The 14720-nt window shown below is 57.6% G+C and overlaps 1 protein-coding gene across 10 annotated transcripts in view; it reads left to right on the top strand.

Annotated features, from left to right (window-relative positions):
• PRELID3A (PRELI domain containing 3A) overlaps positions 1–14720 on the top strand; it is a 37655-nt gene that overhangs the window by 6195 nt on the left and 16740 nt on the right. For 3 of the 10 annotated variants that reach the window (XM_032467202.1, XM_032467197.1, XM_032467204.1), the window contains exons 1-3: positions 8029–8146; positions 13861–14029; positions 14531–14620. In XM_032467202.1, coding sequence (XP_032323093.1) covers positions 8115–8146; positions 13861–14029; positions 14531–14620 — 291 coding nt within the window. In that variant the 5' untranslated portion in view covers positions 8029–8114. Of the gene's footprint in view, positions 1–5136; positions 5466–8028; positions 8147–8357; positions 11983–13860; positions 14030–14530; positions 14621–14720 lie in introns of those variants that run through there. The other 7 variants (XM_032467206.1, XM_032467205.1, XM_032467199.1 and 4 more) reach the window with 6 other exon arrangements.

The following is a 14720-nucleotide window of genomic DNA, read 5'->3' as shown; positions in this document are numbered from 1 at the left end:
GGCCTTAGAGACCCCCAGACAGTCTCAGTTCAGGTGGGGGTGCCTCCATCCAGCAGGAGCGGCTGTCAAAAACAGCAAGTATCTGAAACTTCCTTGCGCCCAGGGCATTACTGTAAAGTCAGCTTGCTAGACTGGACCTGCACGTATGCCTCTCTCTGTACTGTTGTTTCCTCTTATTGTTTCTGCTTCTCGCTTTTGGCAGCCTCCGCAGTGATAACCTCCTTTGGCAGGAATACAGCCTCCAGCAGCCACATGGGTTTCCCACTGCTTTTAATCTGTTTATGCCCTGAGGTCAGCATTCCCCTCTCCCTGCAGATGGCCCTACGAGTATAGTGTTGAACAGGCACATTTAGAGCCATGCAGATAGTTCTGGGGACCTGATTAGAGCAGTTAGCTTGGCCTCCCGGGCAGAACAGGCAGCCCCCTTCCGTGACGGAAACCACCCTGTATCCTGCCTTTAGCAACTCCCGTCGGTGGACTGTTCAGTTCTGCATTCTGTACAGGGGAGCTCTCTGGGGCGGCCTGCTGGCATGAACCTGCTCCGTGACTCCCTCACGGCCACGCGTCAGTGTTGGCCGTGTCTGGGGTCGCAGGGACGTCACAGACGGGTGTCTAGAAGCACGCCTTGGACATGCAGGGTTCGACCAGGGGACAACTGGTCTGGCCCCTCTCCTAATGAGGGGCTGGAGGTGGCGGGGGTCCGGACAGTCAGGGGCTGTCCCAAAGCTAATTCGTTGGCCTCTGGGAGGCGCTGGGAGGCAGCTGCTGCAGCCGCAAGCACGGAGGCCTCCTTCAGTGCTTGGCCCGGTTGCTTAGGAAGACAGGCGCCAGTCAGAGGCCCCAGTTTTGTGTGAGCCCCACGCAGACGAAGGGGCGGCTCAGGCCGTGAAGGTAACGCAGGGGCTCACGAGCTGGTCTTTCAGTTCCAGGAGCGGCCGGTCACAACTGGTGGTCCACGCGAAAGGGTCAGGGTCCTTCCCTTTTAGCTGTTCATACGAGGGCTTAGCCTTTAAGCCAAAGTTGGGGAACCGTGGGCAGCAGAGCCCGGCGGCCCAGGGAAGCCCGGAGCTGCTGTGGCGCCCAAGGGCCGCCGCTGGCAGCCAGCCCCTCCCTCTCCCTGGCGGCGCCCTGGGCCCCTCTCTGTGGTGAGCCCGACGTCCTGCCTGCTGGGGGAGGGCAGGGCTTCTTCCTTCGAAACATTATATCCCGCCTCAGCCGGATGGCTTAAGGGGTCAGCTATGCTCAGAAAGCTCGCTGGTAGGGCTGGGGGCTCGAATGTCTTCCACACGTTGAGGTACTGAGGTACGGACCTTGTTCTAACTGCAGGCCATCAAAGCCCTCAGCTGAAAGCTTTCCTCAGAGGGCGGGGAGCTTTTTACACCCCTTGGGAGGATATTCCAGAGCTCAGGGCGCACGAAAGAAGGTGTCCTTTAAACCCAGCCCTGAGTACCAGGTCCTCTCAGGGACTCGGGTGGAAAGCCGGGGGCGGCTGGGGACCAGGGGGTGAATCTCCTCAGTGGTTTCAGTTTCCGCCGGAGGTCCTGAGCTGGCTGGCTCTCCCACTGGCTCCTTTCCTGGGGGCAGGAGTGCCGACAGGGCTGGGGGTCTAAGGAGCCGTGGTTCGAGCAGGCTTTCTGTTCTGGGGCTAATGCCTGCTGGGCCTCCTTGCTTAAGGCCTCTTGTTTGTTATCTGGGTGCTGGTGACCGGGTCACAGCTTGACTACGACTGGTGGTGCCCCTGGCCCTACGCCCGGTGGTGTCGCAGGCCCACGCTGACGCTGATGGACCCCTCAAGGTTACGTGGGCTGTTATTCTTGGTGGAGGGCGCAGCGCTGGGGCTGCAGGATGGAGGGGAGTGGGGTGTTCTGATGGTCAGGGTTTTGTCTTAGGGGTAGGTTGTGGCTCCCAGTTTGTATAATGTCTCTTCCTATTAGGGGAATCGGGCATTTGGGACACATAAGAGAGTGAGATGACACTTTCCCTTCCAAGTCGCACTCAAGGGGCTCCAGAAAACTGCGCCCCTGGGGCTTCTCTTCCACTCCCTGTGTCTTACACTTACCTTTGGACATCCTGCCGTCGGGTGTTCAAGACCGAGGAGGTGGCCAACCTTCTCGCCCCCTGTAGTCAGGGTCAGCCGAGGCTCCTCGGGGGTAAGTTCCAGGGTTCTCCGAGGAGGCCCCGGGCCCCTCCAGTCCTCCTCTTCTTCCTTGTGCGAGACCAGTGAGGGTGGCCGGGACACGCAGTCCACTTAGCTTCCTCTCGGATGTCTGGAGACGCCCCTGCCAGTGGCCCTGCTGCGTGCAGTGTGCACACTGATGGCTCTGAGGCCCTCTCTCCACTGCAGGTGTGGTCTCTGAATCCTGGGGACACTCCTCGATGTTGCAGTGGCAGGAGTGGGGGCCCCATCAGCCAGGAAGTGGGTGTGCTGGGCCCTAGCTCCAACCTCTGTAACTTTCTCCTAAAGTCTGGGGCGCTCTGGGAATGAAACGGGACTGAAGAATGGCCTGCCCTTCCGCTGACTCTGGGTTCACGTTCATGCACACCCGGAGGCACTCCCTGGGGCTCTCGGGGAAGGCCGAGGGATTTTCCTTCCATCCTTGGTTGGGTCCCTGAACCCTGCTCCAACTTCAGGGTTTCTTCCCGGCCGACTGATTGTCCTTGAGAGTCAGAAGTCTGAAACGTGTGAGGCGCTGCTTTCTTCCCGATGGCCCCACCCAGTGTCGGTGTCGGGAACAACCTGGCCTCCAGGCTGGTCTGCAGCGTGCCCTGGACCTTTTCCATTTGTTTTCTCAGGTCCCTCCCTTGCAGTACTTATAATCAGTGCCTTTTCTTCCCTGGAGAGCAGGATGTTGAGGAGGGTTAGGCCGCACGCCCAAGTGGGGAAATGGGTGTGCAATATTCCCCAGTCTAAATCAAGGACTCGCTCGGGTTCCCCTCCACCCCAAACCCTCAGATGGACCCTTCCAGTCGTACAGATCTGAGGATGAGAAGGGCGTGGGCACAGTGGCCAGCCACCTCTCCACTGGGGGCCTCCCGACCCCAGAGGGCTGGTGCTGAGCGCCGCTGTGGGTGGGGGTGCGCTGGACCTGTCCCCGTGCCGAGATGGGGGTGGGAGAGCTGGGGAGGGGCCCTCCTGTCGGGAGGAGGTGCGTGTGAGGGAGGAGAGGTCAGGTAGATGTGGGTGAACCATCGGAAGGGGAAGCGGCTGCCCCCGGGGGAGGGAGGAAGTCAGAGGACCCTCAGGCTGAGACGCAGCACCAGGGAGTGAGATCTGAACTAGCCTCGCATTTCTTACCGAGGCCATTGTTTTGGCAAAGCACCATGAAAAACTGGGTAGAAAGGCTCTCCTCCTATTTTTTCAAATGCTGGCGACAGAGGTCCAAGTGAAAAGTGATATTATAATTCAGGGAGCCGTCGGTTAGCCAGCTTTCTGCATCCGCCAGCTTGTATTGGCCACGCGGTGACGCGGACGGAAGCAGGTTGGCTGTGCTGGCCCGGGGCTCCGGGCACCGACCGCGCACGCTCGTGGCAGATTTGTTGGTTAGAGGCTTGGCTATTGGGATAGACTCCTTATTTCTAGTCTGTTTTCTTTCTTTCCTTCCTACCTTCCTTCCTTCCTTCCTTCCTTCCTTCCTTCCTTCCTTCCTTGTTGTTGCTTTCTTAGTGGGCTTTGTTTGGATTTGGATTTGGGTTTTGAAAAAGAGCGTCTAGACAACAGCTGTGTCTGTGACAAGAGGTTGACAGCTGGGAAAGGAGTGAACCTGCAGGGGAAGATGAGTCCTTTCCCGGAGCTGCTCCTGTTGTGGATTTCAGCGTGGCCTGGCAGGCGGCGGGCGGGCTCCCTGGTCTGCCTTCACCCTCCCAGCGGCCTCTTCCTAGGGTGGCCGCTTCCAAGTGGTCTAGGCGTGCTCACTGAAGCGCGGCCCCGTCTTCGGGGGGCTGGAAGGGGAGACACTGTCTGAGAGGGCCTTAGTTAAAGGGCCCCCCCAACTCAGTGGTTAGACATTCCTGGACCCACCCTGGGGCTGTAGGAGGTCCCGATGCAGGGGGTGCTCTCAGCAGTCCCCGGAGACGGGGTGAAGGCGAGTGGGACTTGGGGTTCTCCAACCAGATACATTGCCCGGAGAGCCTCTCTGGCACCAAGTCAAGGAGGCTTGTTCACAAAGGGCTCTGCTCCATTACAGGCGGCCGGGCAGGGAGGCCGAAGGCCCGCTTGGCCTGACCTTGTGCTGCCGTGCCTGGGAAATGTGCCCCAGTGAAGAGTCCTAGAGAGAGCAGTGTCCTTACCTGCCAGGTGACAGTGAGCAGCAGAGTGAATCAGACCCCAGCAATGCAAGTTCCGCGCATGGTAGGGCAGAGTACCCCCAGTCATCACTTGGCAGTGATCAGGTGTTCTTCTAAAACTGCTGGCCACAGTAGTGCACAAAAATCATAAAGTTCCTAGATTTTTCCTAGTTGTATCTTCTTGCGAGAAAAATGAGAACTGTTTTGGACACCAGTCCCCTTGGTCATAAGCCGTCTTTGCAATGCCAGAGGCATTAAGGGATTGGACAGAACAAAGTGCCCAGGAGCAGAAATAAGGAGTGACAGTCTGGCTGTATGCTGGAGCTGTGCTTCAGGAACTGTGTGTAAGGCTGGGACATAGAAGCACGTGCCATAGAAAGTAAAAGGTCAGAAGTGTACTCTGTTTTAACAAAATGTGAGAATGTCTCGGCTGTGTTGAGGTTCGGGATAGTTCTGACTTTGGTTGGAGAACTTGCCCCTGGATTCCAGTAATGTTCCTGCCTAGGCTCTGGGCCTCCTGCCCTCCGGCCCTGACCGCCAGCGGGGTGAGGGGGTCCCTGGAAAGCACACCTTCCCGATCACTGCATCTGAGGATCAAGCAAATTAAGAGCCTAGTGAAGAGCACCGCTCGCTGACAGTGGGTAAGGACCGGGCCCCTTACCTGCTGGGAGATGGATTTTTGTCCCTAAATTAAAAAGCTATTCTGCTACAGTAGTCTTCAAACTTACTTATTCTCAGCAGCAGACTCGTAAAAGTGAAATTTGGACACAGAACTTAGTACATAGAACACGAATAGAGAAAAAAACAAACATTAGGACTGCTGGTTGAAAAACCTCTCGATTTACCCCACAGGTGATCCCCGCAGGCACCAGGGCTTCCTGGACTTCAACCAGGTGGTTCTGCAGTGGTGACAAGGGGTGGAGCCCCTCCCGCCCCGGCCGAGCCGCTCCCGGGTACCCTCGGAGCCAGCCTCGGCTCCCTGAGCAAGCGGTTGTCAAGTGCATCCTGTTTGCCAGCTGCTGAGACAGAGCCTGGGCGCACAGAACTGAGCCAGGCCCGTCCCTCCCAGAGCTCAGTCTGGTGCAGGGCGTCTTTCCAGACCTTATGGCCCCAGGATTGCCCCAGCTGCCCATTAACAAAGCCTGATCCCGGATCTCACCCCAGAGATGCCAACTGCAAAGGTAAGAGAGAGGCACAGCTCTTACCTGCCTCCTGAGGAGCTCTAGCCTGTGGGAGAGACGAACACACAGGTGCGGAGATGCTAGAACAGCACGTGGAGCATCGGCGGGGGTGTGGGGAGCAGCCCCAGGAGGACCGAGGAGCAAGGGCACCCCGGGGATGGCCAGACAAAGCTCGGGGGTCAGGCTGGCGGGACACCACTGAAGGGCCAGCTAGGAGGCTGTCAGGTAACCTGGAGAGGGGTGACAGTGGCTGGAGTGGGGCTGGCGTCCTCACACAGTCATGGCGACGCCTGCCACTGCTCTCGGGACTTTATGTCCGCCCTCATTCTTTCCCACAAGTCCCACAGGGTCCTACTATTAGTGTCCCCGTGTCATGGGTGGAGACTCACGTCAGGGGGGTTAGCAGTTTGCAGAAGGGGGGCCAGGACTGGATCCCAGGTTTGTTCCTCTTCAAACCCGTACCTTCAGCTACAGCTGTTACATCATACTGGCTCTTCCAGAATCTAGGATAAGGGATGGGCTGAAACAGTCTGTAAGAGGTGAATCCCAAAGGATGACTGGTTGGATGGAGGGTCAGGGTTGCTCTAGCTCGGGGCGCCTGGGTGACGCCGTGAAGCTGAGCAGTGAATCCTGGAAGACGGGGATGCTTGGCAATGATGCATTTGAGGGGAACGTAGGGGATGCCTGCGGGCAACTGGGCAGGTGGGGAGAGATGGGATGGAGGTGCAGGCTGGGGAGCTGGGGAAACTGTGACACGCAGTGAGTCCGCTCAGGGAGAAGGTACAGAGGGAGACAAGAGAAGGATGGGGAACAGAGAGGGCGCAGTTCCCAGGAGAGAGTGCCCAGCAGTTCTCAGGCAGCACGGGCCGGGGGAGGGGCTGGAGGCCCTCCTCTGGGAGGAGGTGGGCTGTGGAGTGGACGGCAGAGGGCAGTGGGAGGGGCAGGTGCGGACTCTCCCTGACAGGTGCAGAGGAGGAGTGGGCGCAGCCCGCAAGATGCTGTGGCTGCTCACGGGGAAGGGTGGTCTTTGACTGAAAATGGAGGTGGCAGTGCCGGACTTGAGGCAGGGTTACTGCTCAGCAGTCAGTTACGTGTGCCTGCTGTATTTCGGAAGTTCCTGGCGGTCATAGCACGTGGGGGTGAGTCTCAGAGGGAGGCGTGTACAAGTGGTGATGTCACCGCAGAAGGCTGACACCTGAGCCGGGTGTGGCTGGCCGGACCCCACAGCCGTGTGCCAGGTAGACCTGAAGGCATGGCAGGCCCAGGGACAGCGAGACTGGGGGCCACCCTCAGTCACGCCTGCTCTGGGACCCCGGCTCCGCCACGGAGGAGTGTCTGCGCTGAGAAGGTTCCTGGCCAGGGCCTCACCTCCCCACAGACTCTCACTCCAGTGTCCTCTGATCCTCACCACCTGCCCCATTTCTTCCGCCTCATGCGCAGTACGTGTTTGTGCAAAATGCCTATTGTATATAATGATGCTTTTTAAAACCAAAACGACAGCCCTGAGCCCAGAGCCTCACGCAGGGTGTGTTCCACAGCTGGCCTGGCCACACCGCTGGTCACTGCAGCACGGCCGTGACGGGGACCCTCACAAACGCGGTCCTCCTGTGAGCTCTGCCTGTGTCAGCCCCGTGAACCCCGCCTGCTCATTAGTACAGCACCTTGAGAGGATCACCAGGAGGTTAGAGTCACAGGTGGGAACGGCCAGTGAGGCCTCTGGCTGCCCCCTGCTGTCTCCCCTTCACTCACTCCCCGCGCAGGTGGGCTCCCCACGCCCACCCAGGGTCGCGCAGTGGCTCAGTAGCCAGCTGATGGAGTCTGTGCCTCCTGCCGCAGGCCACCCTGCAAGAGCCACCCTGTTCTCAAACTAGCATCTCGCTTTAGTGCACTCGACGGCTTTGTGGTAGCGCAGGGTTACAGGCCTAACAAGGAAAAAAGGACTTCCCCAGGTGCAGAAGGGGAAGAGCCTCTCCTCCCCGGGCTTGGAGCAGCTACTCTCCAACACTTGTCAGTTCCTTGTCTTTTTGAGACGGATGTAAACGTTTGTAAAGGCTGCGCAGGCCTTTTGCCAGTTGCAAACCCAGGATTGTTTTCTCTCCAAGACGTGGGAGCCATCCCTTTGAAACGTCAGCCTCCATTTCCCCTGTGGATGAAACAGTAGCGAACCCCGTGGCCGCGCCCACTGCCAGGCGGACTGAGGGTGCGCGCCGACCAGGTGCTGTCGCGGCCCCTCGCGGAGAGCGGGGACGAGGGGGTCGCAGCGCCTGGTCCACGAGGGGTGGGCTTCCCTGGGCCTTCAGTCCTGTGCGGGGCGTGCGCCCTGGTCAAAAGCAGGCCTACCCACCACCGACACCGGTTCCCTCCTCTTCCACTCCTGGCGACCTTTCCTTTGTCCTTCCCCCAGGGGACCCGCCGGGCTGCAGGGGGGTTGGGGGCGTTCAGACAGCCTGAGCCGCGGGAACGCGGACGAGCCCCGCCCCCGTCCCCGCAGCGGGGCCCCGCCCGCCGCACACGTGACCGCCCGCCTCGCCCCTCGCGTCCGCACGCCCCGCCCCGCGTGGAGCGGAGCATCCCGGCTGCAGCATCCCGGGGCCGAGCATCCCCAACCCGCGCTCCGCGGCGGCGGCGGCGGCGGCGGCGGCGGCGGCGATGAGGGTCTGGAGCTCAGAGCACGTGTTCAGGTGAGCCGGCTGCGGCTGCAGTGGGTCCGGACCGGCCTGGGCCTGGGCCGCGCCTCCGAGAGGGCGGGCTCTATCCCTCCGGGGCCGCAGGGCCGGCGGGGACGCGGTCCGAGGCCCCGCAGGCCTGGCCTCGCCTCGCGTACCGCGGTCGCGCGGGGCGGGGGCCGAGACCCTCCGTGAGGCTGGTCACGGCTAGGGAGGGGGCCAGCGTGGGCACGTGGGGGTCTTTGGCCCCGAAAGCGCGGTGCGCGTGGAATGCGTCCAGCTGAGTAAAGATGCCCTCGTGACCCAAGTGGCATCTTCTCTTGTCACTTCATCTGTGACATTTTGAGCTCAGATTCCTAATTTTTAAAGGAACAAAGATATTTAAATTCCCTGACCCCACTTAAAATAGCACTGCAGTTTTGAGTTAAAAAAAAATACTGCATGAAATAGAGTTGTCATCCTTTGGCCTTTTAATGTAAAGTTATAGTAATTATCAGTGGGTTTAAAACCTCTGAAATAATTTTAATGAAATCTTTAGACTTGATGGAATCCAACTTATGTCGATTTTTGTTCAGCATGCACCCTTTCTCACCTGGGGTTCGGTTCCCAGACTGACTACAGAGATGTTATCAGTTCTCGCGAGGACCGACCTACCGGGCACCTCTGGATGCAGAGAGGAGACGTTAGGCCGGTGCTGGCGTCGGGGTGGGGTGAGGACCGCACTAGGAAGTCACGAAACGGCGGGTGGCAAGCAGAAGTGAATTGTCAGCTGTGAAAGGTCACTATGGATAAAATTCACATATTTAAATTAAAGGGTACAATCCAATGACTTAGTAAATTTGCGGAGTTGTACAACAACTCCACGGCTTGCTTTAGAACATTTCCTCATCCTAGGAAGATCCCTCGTGCCCACCTGCAGCCACTCCACTCCCCTCCCCAGCACCGGCAACCACTGACCTGCTTCCTGTTTCTCCATTTGCCTGTTCTGGACATTCCAAGAAAGCGCAGTCTTACCCCACATGGTCTCTAGCTGGCTGCCCTCACTCAGCGTGATTGTTGAAGTTGGTCCGTGTGTCCGCGTGCACCCCACTTCAGTCCTCACCTCATTCGTTTTTGTCCCCTGGCACATAGCAGGTGCTCAGTGAGGGTCTGAAGACTGTCCTGGGGACCAGATGCTCAGAATGAGCTGCCATGGGCCAGGCATGGGCCCCCTGACACTGATTTTTGAACTTAAAAGCCAAGGACCAAGCTCCCTGATGAGAACTGGGGACTGTGCGGCACAGCAGGGCCAGGTGACCGATGCTGTGTGGGGGCTCCACCGGTGGGGCCAGGCCAGAGCTGGAAGCCGTGGAGTTGTCCCCTTGCTTGGTGCCTTGAAATCCCTGGGTTTTTCTCTTTGAGGACTACACAGTTTCTTTCTCTTTCTGTGCTTGTTTTCTTTTTATATACTTGTTGAATATTTTATTGGAAATTAATACATTTACTCTTGAAAGCCAGAAAATAATCAGTCATAAAAACTTTCCATCTTACCCAGTTTTCCTCCAGTGTCCGCCCACGGAAGAAGTCCTGGGGACTGGAGGTCAGACACGGTGGAGAACAGTAGCAACTCCCACAGATGGGAAGGCCGTCTGAGCTGGGTGTGCCGGGGGTTAAGGTAGTTTAAATAATAGTGGAAAACATAGGACTGAAATTGAAACAGAGATAAAGGGGCACTTAAAAATTCACAGGCTTAAAAGTGCAGGTTTATAAATCTCATCCGCAAGCATGGACTGAGGTTTCAGGTGAACCTGTAACAAAATCTCCAGTTTCAGAGCCGACCTGCGTGTGTTTCTTGCAGCGTCAAGGCCGGACATCCCCTGCTTGGATTCCAGCAGCTCCCAGGAAAGGTCTCTAGTGGTCAGGGTCCGCCTCAGGGAGGCAAAGGTTTGGAGGAGAGGACGCCCTAAGGCTGGCTTGCTTTCTGGCCAGGAGCAGGGAAAGTGCCCCTCCTTTTTAAAACACGAGAAATTGAACCCTCCAGGTAGGAGCTGAAGTGCCTGCTGTCCCCTACTCTCCCCGCAGGCTGTCGTGATTATGAATTTGGCGGTGGCCTCCTCAGGCTGTGTGCTTTGAAGGTCCTTTGACACTTGCGTGTGGTGTCTATCCATAAACACAACACGATGTTGTTTGTTGTTTAAGCGGAGATTAGTGGCACCGTCTTGTCTCCCTTTCTTCTCAGCAGCGTGTTCCTGGGATGTGCGTGTGTGTTCACACACGTTGGTGTCTCAGCTGTGTGACAGTCCATTGAATAAATATGTCACCGTTAGTCCCTTCTCTGATTGAAGGGACATTGTTTCCCCCTTCTTACACATCACGCTGCAGTGACCACTGCTGTGTATGTTTCTGGTCTGCTTAATCAGGGGCCTGCTTGGGCCAGAAATCCTCAAACTCCAGCCTCAGAACCTCTTTACGTTCTTAGGAAATACTGGGGGCCCCAGATAACTTTTGTTTATGTGGGTTAAATCTACTAGTGTTTACCATATTAGAAATTAGAACTGATAAATTTTAAAATATTTGTTAATTCATCAAAATTAACAATAATAAATCCTTAGATTAACAGAGAACACTATTTTAAACTTAGGAAGCCTGTGGTTTCCAACCCCCACCAAATAGAGTGCTACTGTTTTATTTACTTTTTGCCGATTTCTATGATGTTGGCTGAATGGAAGATAACTTGATGCCCACGTCTGTTCTGCGTTCAGTGTTTGCAGCCCGTTGTTTTTGTTGAGGTAAGTGATTAAAACCCAGCCTCCCGCGGTCTGGGAATAAAGCCCGGCTGGGAAGCGTGGGAGGACTTCAGCGGTCTTTGTAAATAGTCGAGGCAGTTCTTCGCTACTGCTGCAGAGCACGCAGACTTGTCAAGGTCATAGCGGTGTGGAATCTGACACCCACGAGGACCAGCCTGACTGGGCTGTAGCTGAGTGAGTCTCCTATGTGATCTGTGATGACCGCAGTGTCACTTGGATGTGTGGGTCACCGGGTGCCGCCGGGCCAGCGTCAGGCCCCGACGGTGACGCAGGCTTCCTGGGACCCAGTTTTCACCTGGAAGCTCCAGCTTTATCTTTGGCAGCAGATGTGCGGTGTTTCCCGCCAAGTGACAGGCCCGCCTCCATCTTTGCGCAGGAGCCCGGTTGCTCTGAGTAACCAGCCTGCGCCCTGCGCTCCGGACCAGCATGGCCTCATGTCCCCATGTCCTCGCGCAGAGGAACTTGGGTCCTTTTACCTTCTCAGCTGGGATGGACCTGGAGGCAGTGGGCTTCCTGCAGTGACCGCTCTGGGGAGAGGACAGGCTCTCGGGTGTCGGGGCCAGCAGCTCCCCAGGCACAGCTCCCGGAAGGTCTGGGCACTTCGCCTTCATCTTACTGTTATTTTAACTCGTTATTGTGGTTGTTTCAAAAGCCTGCAGAAGTGGAGACCAGAGGAACGAGGGCCAGGCCCCTCTCCCAGCTGTGGGGTCTCGCATGCCTGCTGCTCCTTCCCTGGGGGGTCGTAGCAGGACAAGGCACCCTCTGACCTCAGGCCACTTCCTCCTCCCACACCCGGCATCTGGCCTTGTGGGGAGTGGCCTTGCTCTCCCCTCCTGCCCCTTCATTGGGCGAGCCCTGGACACCGTGGCCACTGTGAGCCTCGGCCAAGGTCACCACTGTCAACGTCAGGACCCGAATCCCGAGGACGAGTCTCCAGCAAGTCCCCTTCTGCCTTACACAGGGTCTCGGTGGGGGGCAGTTCATGTCCACCCGTGGGCCTGGCTTCCCGCTCCCTGGCCCTCACCAGCACTGGCAGCACCAGACTTCTCGGCTTTCGTCAGCCGAGTGAGTATCGGACTGTTTTCTTTAAGCAAGAAGAGTGTGATACTGACTTGTGGGCTTGAGCCTTGTAATTTCAAAAATGTTCTTGTTTGCACTTTTTCTCCATGGTTCTTTTGATGTCTGGAATTATTTTTTATGTGTTTTAAGTAGGTTGTTTTCAGTTGAAATCATCTGTCAGAAAGATGCAAGATTTCTACATAAAAGCAGTATGGTGTGAGATATGCTAAATAGAAATATTTGTCAACTTAGATGGTTTTAAGTGATTTTAAGAAGACATAGCCTGTTGTGCTGGAAGTAATGGTTTTATGGAAACTGCTCCGGGGAACTCGACTGGCAAAGCTCGCAGCTCATTTCGCTGAGCAACCCCCCAACCCCACCCTTGTGGATGTGATGCTCTCTCCTTCCCTAGACCCTGGTTGTCCAGGCCCTGACAGTTCTTCCCCAGAGAAGGCAGCTCCGTGTCCCCTGCAGCGTTAGCAGCACCAGCCTCCTCTGTGCCTCTATCCCTCTGCGTTAAAGCCAGTGGATGCGATGCGTCAGCTCAGTGGCATGGTTCCATGGTTTGAGAAAGCATTTCTGTGTTAAAGAGGGCTTTTAGAGCTGACAGGGGGGTGGGGGGAGCCCGTGGGATGTGAAATGGAGGAGGGGTTGGGTGCCTGGCTCCAGTCTGGGGTTTGTGGCTAACTTTCTGACCTAGGATGAGCATTCTGTCTATGAGGATAAAGTAAATTCATGGTCAATAGTTTACATGGGGAAGAACGTCAAACGTGGAACAAAAACCTTCAATATGTTCATAATCTTTGCTGTTTAATTTAGTAATTCCACTTTAGAAATTTACCCTGAAAGTTGGCCGTGACTGGAATTACCTGCCTGAAGGGACTGGTTAGATCCCCGCCTGCAGGCTGACCTGCCGTGTGGTTACTTAGAATCACAGTTCTGAGGACAGCCTCATGCTGCAGGAACTGTTCACCGTCTGTGAACTACACAACGTGGACGGTCAGTGGCATGGGCAGCGGGAGCCCAGTGTAGCTTGTAAGCGTGTCTGCACTGCTGTTCAGTCTGGGCAACGGATGGTGGTGTTGAGACACACAGACTCTGCAGGGGTCCGTGTGGCGTCTCCTGGGAGCACGAGCTCTGAAGGGAGACTCAGGAAGCTGTGCCCTGAGTGCCCGGACTCTGAGCCCCGGGCGGCCTCGGGCTTCCAGCCTAAAGGGCACAGAGTCCAGGAGGCAGGGCCAGCTGTGAGTTCCCCAAGGGCAGGCAGCACACAGGGACAGCGGTGTCCACCCCTCACCTCCAGGGCCCAGGGCCAGCACGAGGACACCCCGGGGACTCCCACAGACCCGTCTTCGGGGGGTGGAATTGTGGGCGCTTTTGTTTTCTGCATGCTTTTCGTATTTTCCCAAAGTTTGAATACACTGTTTACAATCAGAAAAATACGTAGCCACTTCAAGTTACAGACCCCTTAGAAGCTGGAACAAAGTAGCAGCTTGTGGACATCAGTGCTGGGGTGTCGGGTGGGTGTCATCTGCCCTGTGGAGGAGCCACAGTTGTGACGGGGGTCAGGACACGGTTGGGCGGGCCAGCCGCGCCTTCGTCCACTGCAGTGGGAGGTGGGAACGGTCACCGCCCTGTGTTCCATCCGTGGAGCAGAGGGGTGCGGGCGGTGACTGGCAGGGGAGCCAGACATTGTCTCATTGCCCAGAAGCCCCAGACCAAAAGTTCTGCATCTTTAGGATCTGGGGGCCTCAGCCAAGCTGGGCGCACAGCCCTGGGAGGGCACGGCCTGAGCCTGGTCTGCCCCCCACCGCCCCCTGGTCCCAGGAGGACCAGGGACCAGGGACCTGGGTCAGTCATACTGGTGGTCATGCTTCCCTCCAGCCACCCGTGGGACACGGTCATCAAGGCTGCCATGAGGAAGTACCCGAATCCGATGAACCCCTGTGTGGTGGGCGTGGATGTGCTGGAGCGCAGTGTGGACGCCCAGGGCCGGCTTCACAGTCTCCGCCTCCTCAGCACCGAGTGGGGGCTGCCCGGCCTCGTGAGAGCGGTGAGCCCGCAGCTGAGCCCGGCTACAGCCGTGTGGCCGGTCTACACCCGCCACCAGGCTGGCACCTATATGCAGGAAGTGACAACCTTCCCGTTTGGGAGTTTCTGGGAAGCCCGAGAGATGGTTTGTTTCTCTGTCAGTTGAGTTAATCATCCACCTGCGCGGTTCAGCACGCCGCCTAAACCACCTGCGGGGGGCCGCCGCCCCCAACGACCCCCCCCAACTCCTGCGCGACCAGGTGCGGCCCGGAGGTGACTCCGCACTGCGGGGAGGGGGGGCGGGGGCGGGGGCTGGTCGACCCGCAGCTGACCTGCCCCCCGGCCGGCTTCCTCCTCGGTCGAAGCTCCATCACGCCTCTGTCCATCCGTCCCACCTGCGGCAGAAGCGCCTGAAGGCGCCGCACCTGCGCCCCCAGTTGAAGAGACAGCCCCTGATGGGGAGGGGCGGTGGGGTAAAAAGCCGCTTTAAGCGTGTCGCTGTGCTAGTGTCGCTTTGTTTCAGGTTTTGGGGACCGGCAGGACCATGACGTACGTCCAGGAGCGCTCTGTCGTGGACCCAGCAGAGAAGAGGATGGAGCTGTGTTCCGCCAATGTAAGCGCCGGCCCCGGAGACGCGCGTGGGCTCCGAGCGCGCCTCCGGCCCCGCTGTCTCAGGGGCCTTTCATGTTTCACGGGGAGGCGGGCCTTCCTTG

This window comes from Camelus ferus, chromosome 24, assembly GCF_009834535.1.
Source record: "Camelus ferus isolate YT-003-E chromosome 24, BCGSAC_Cfer_1.0, whole genome shotgun sequence".
Classification (NCBI taxonomy): domain Eukaryota; kingdom Metazoa; phylum Chordata; class Mammalia; order Artiodactyla; family Camelidae; genus Camelus; species Camelus ferus.
This window is presented reverse-complemented; position numbering and strand designations above follow the sequence as displayed.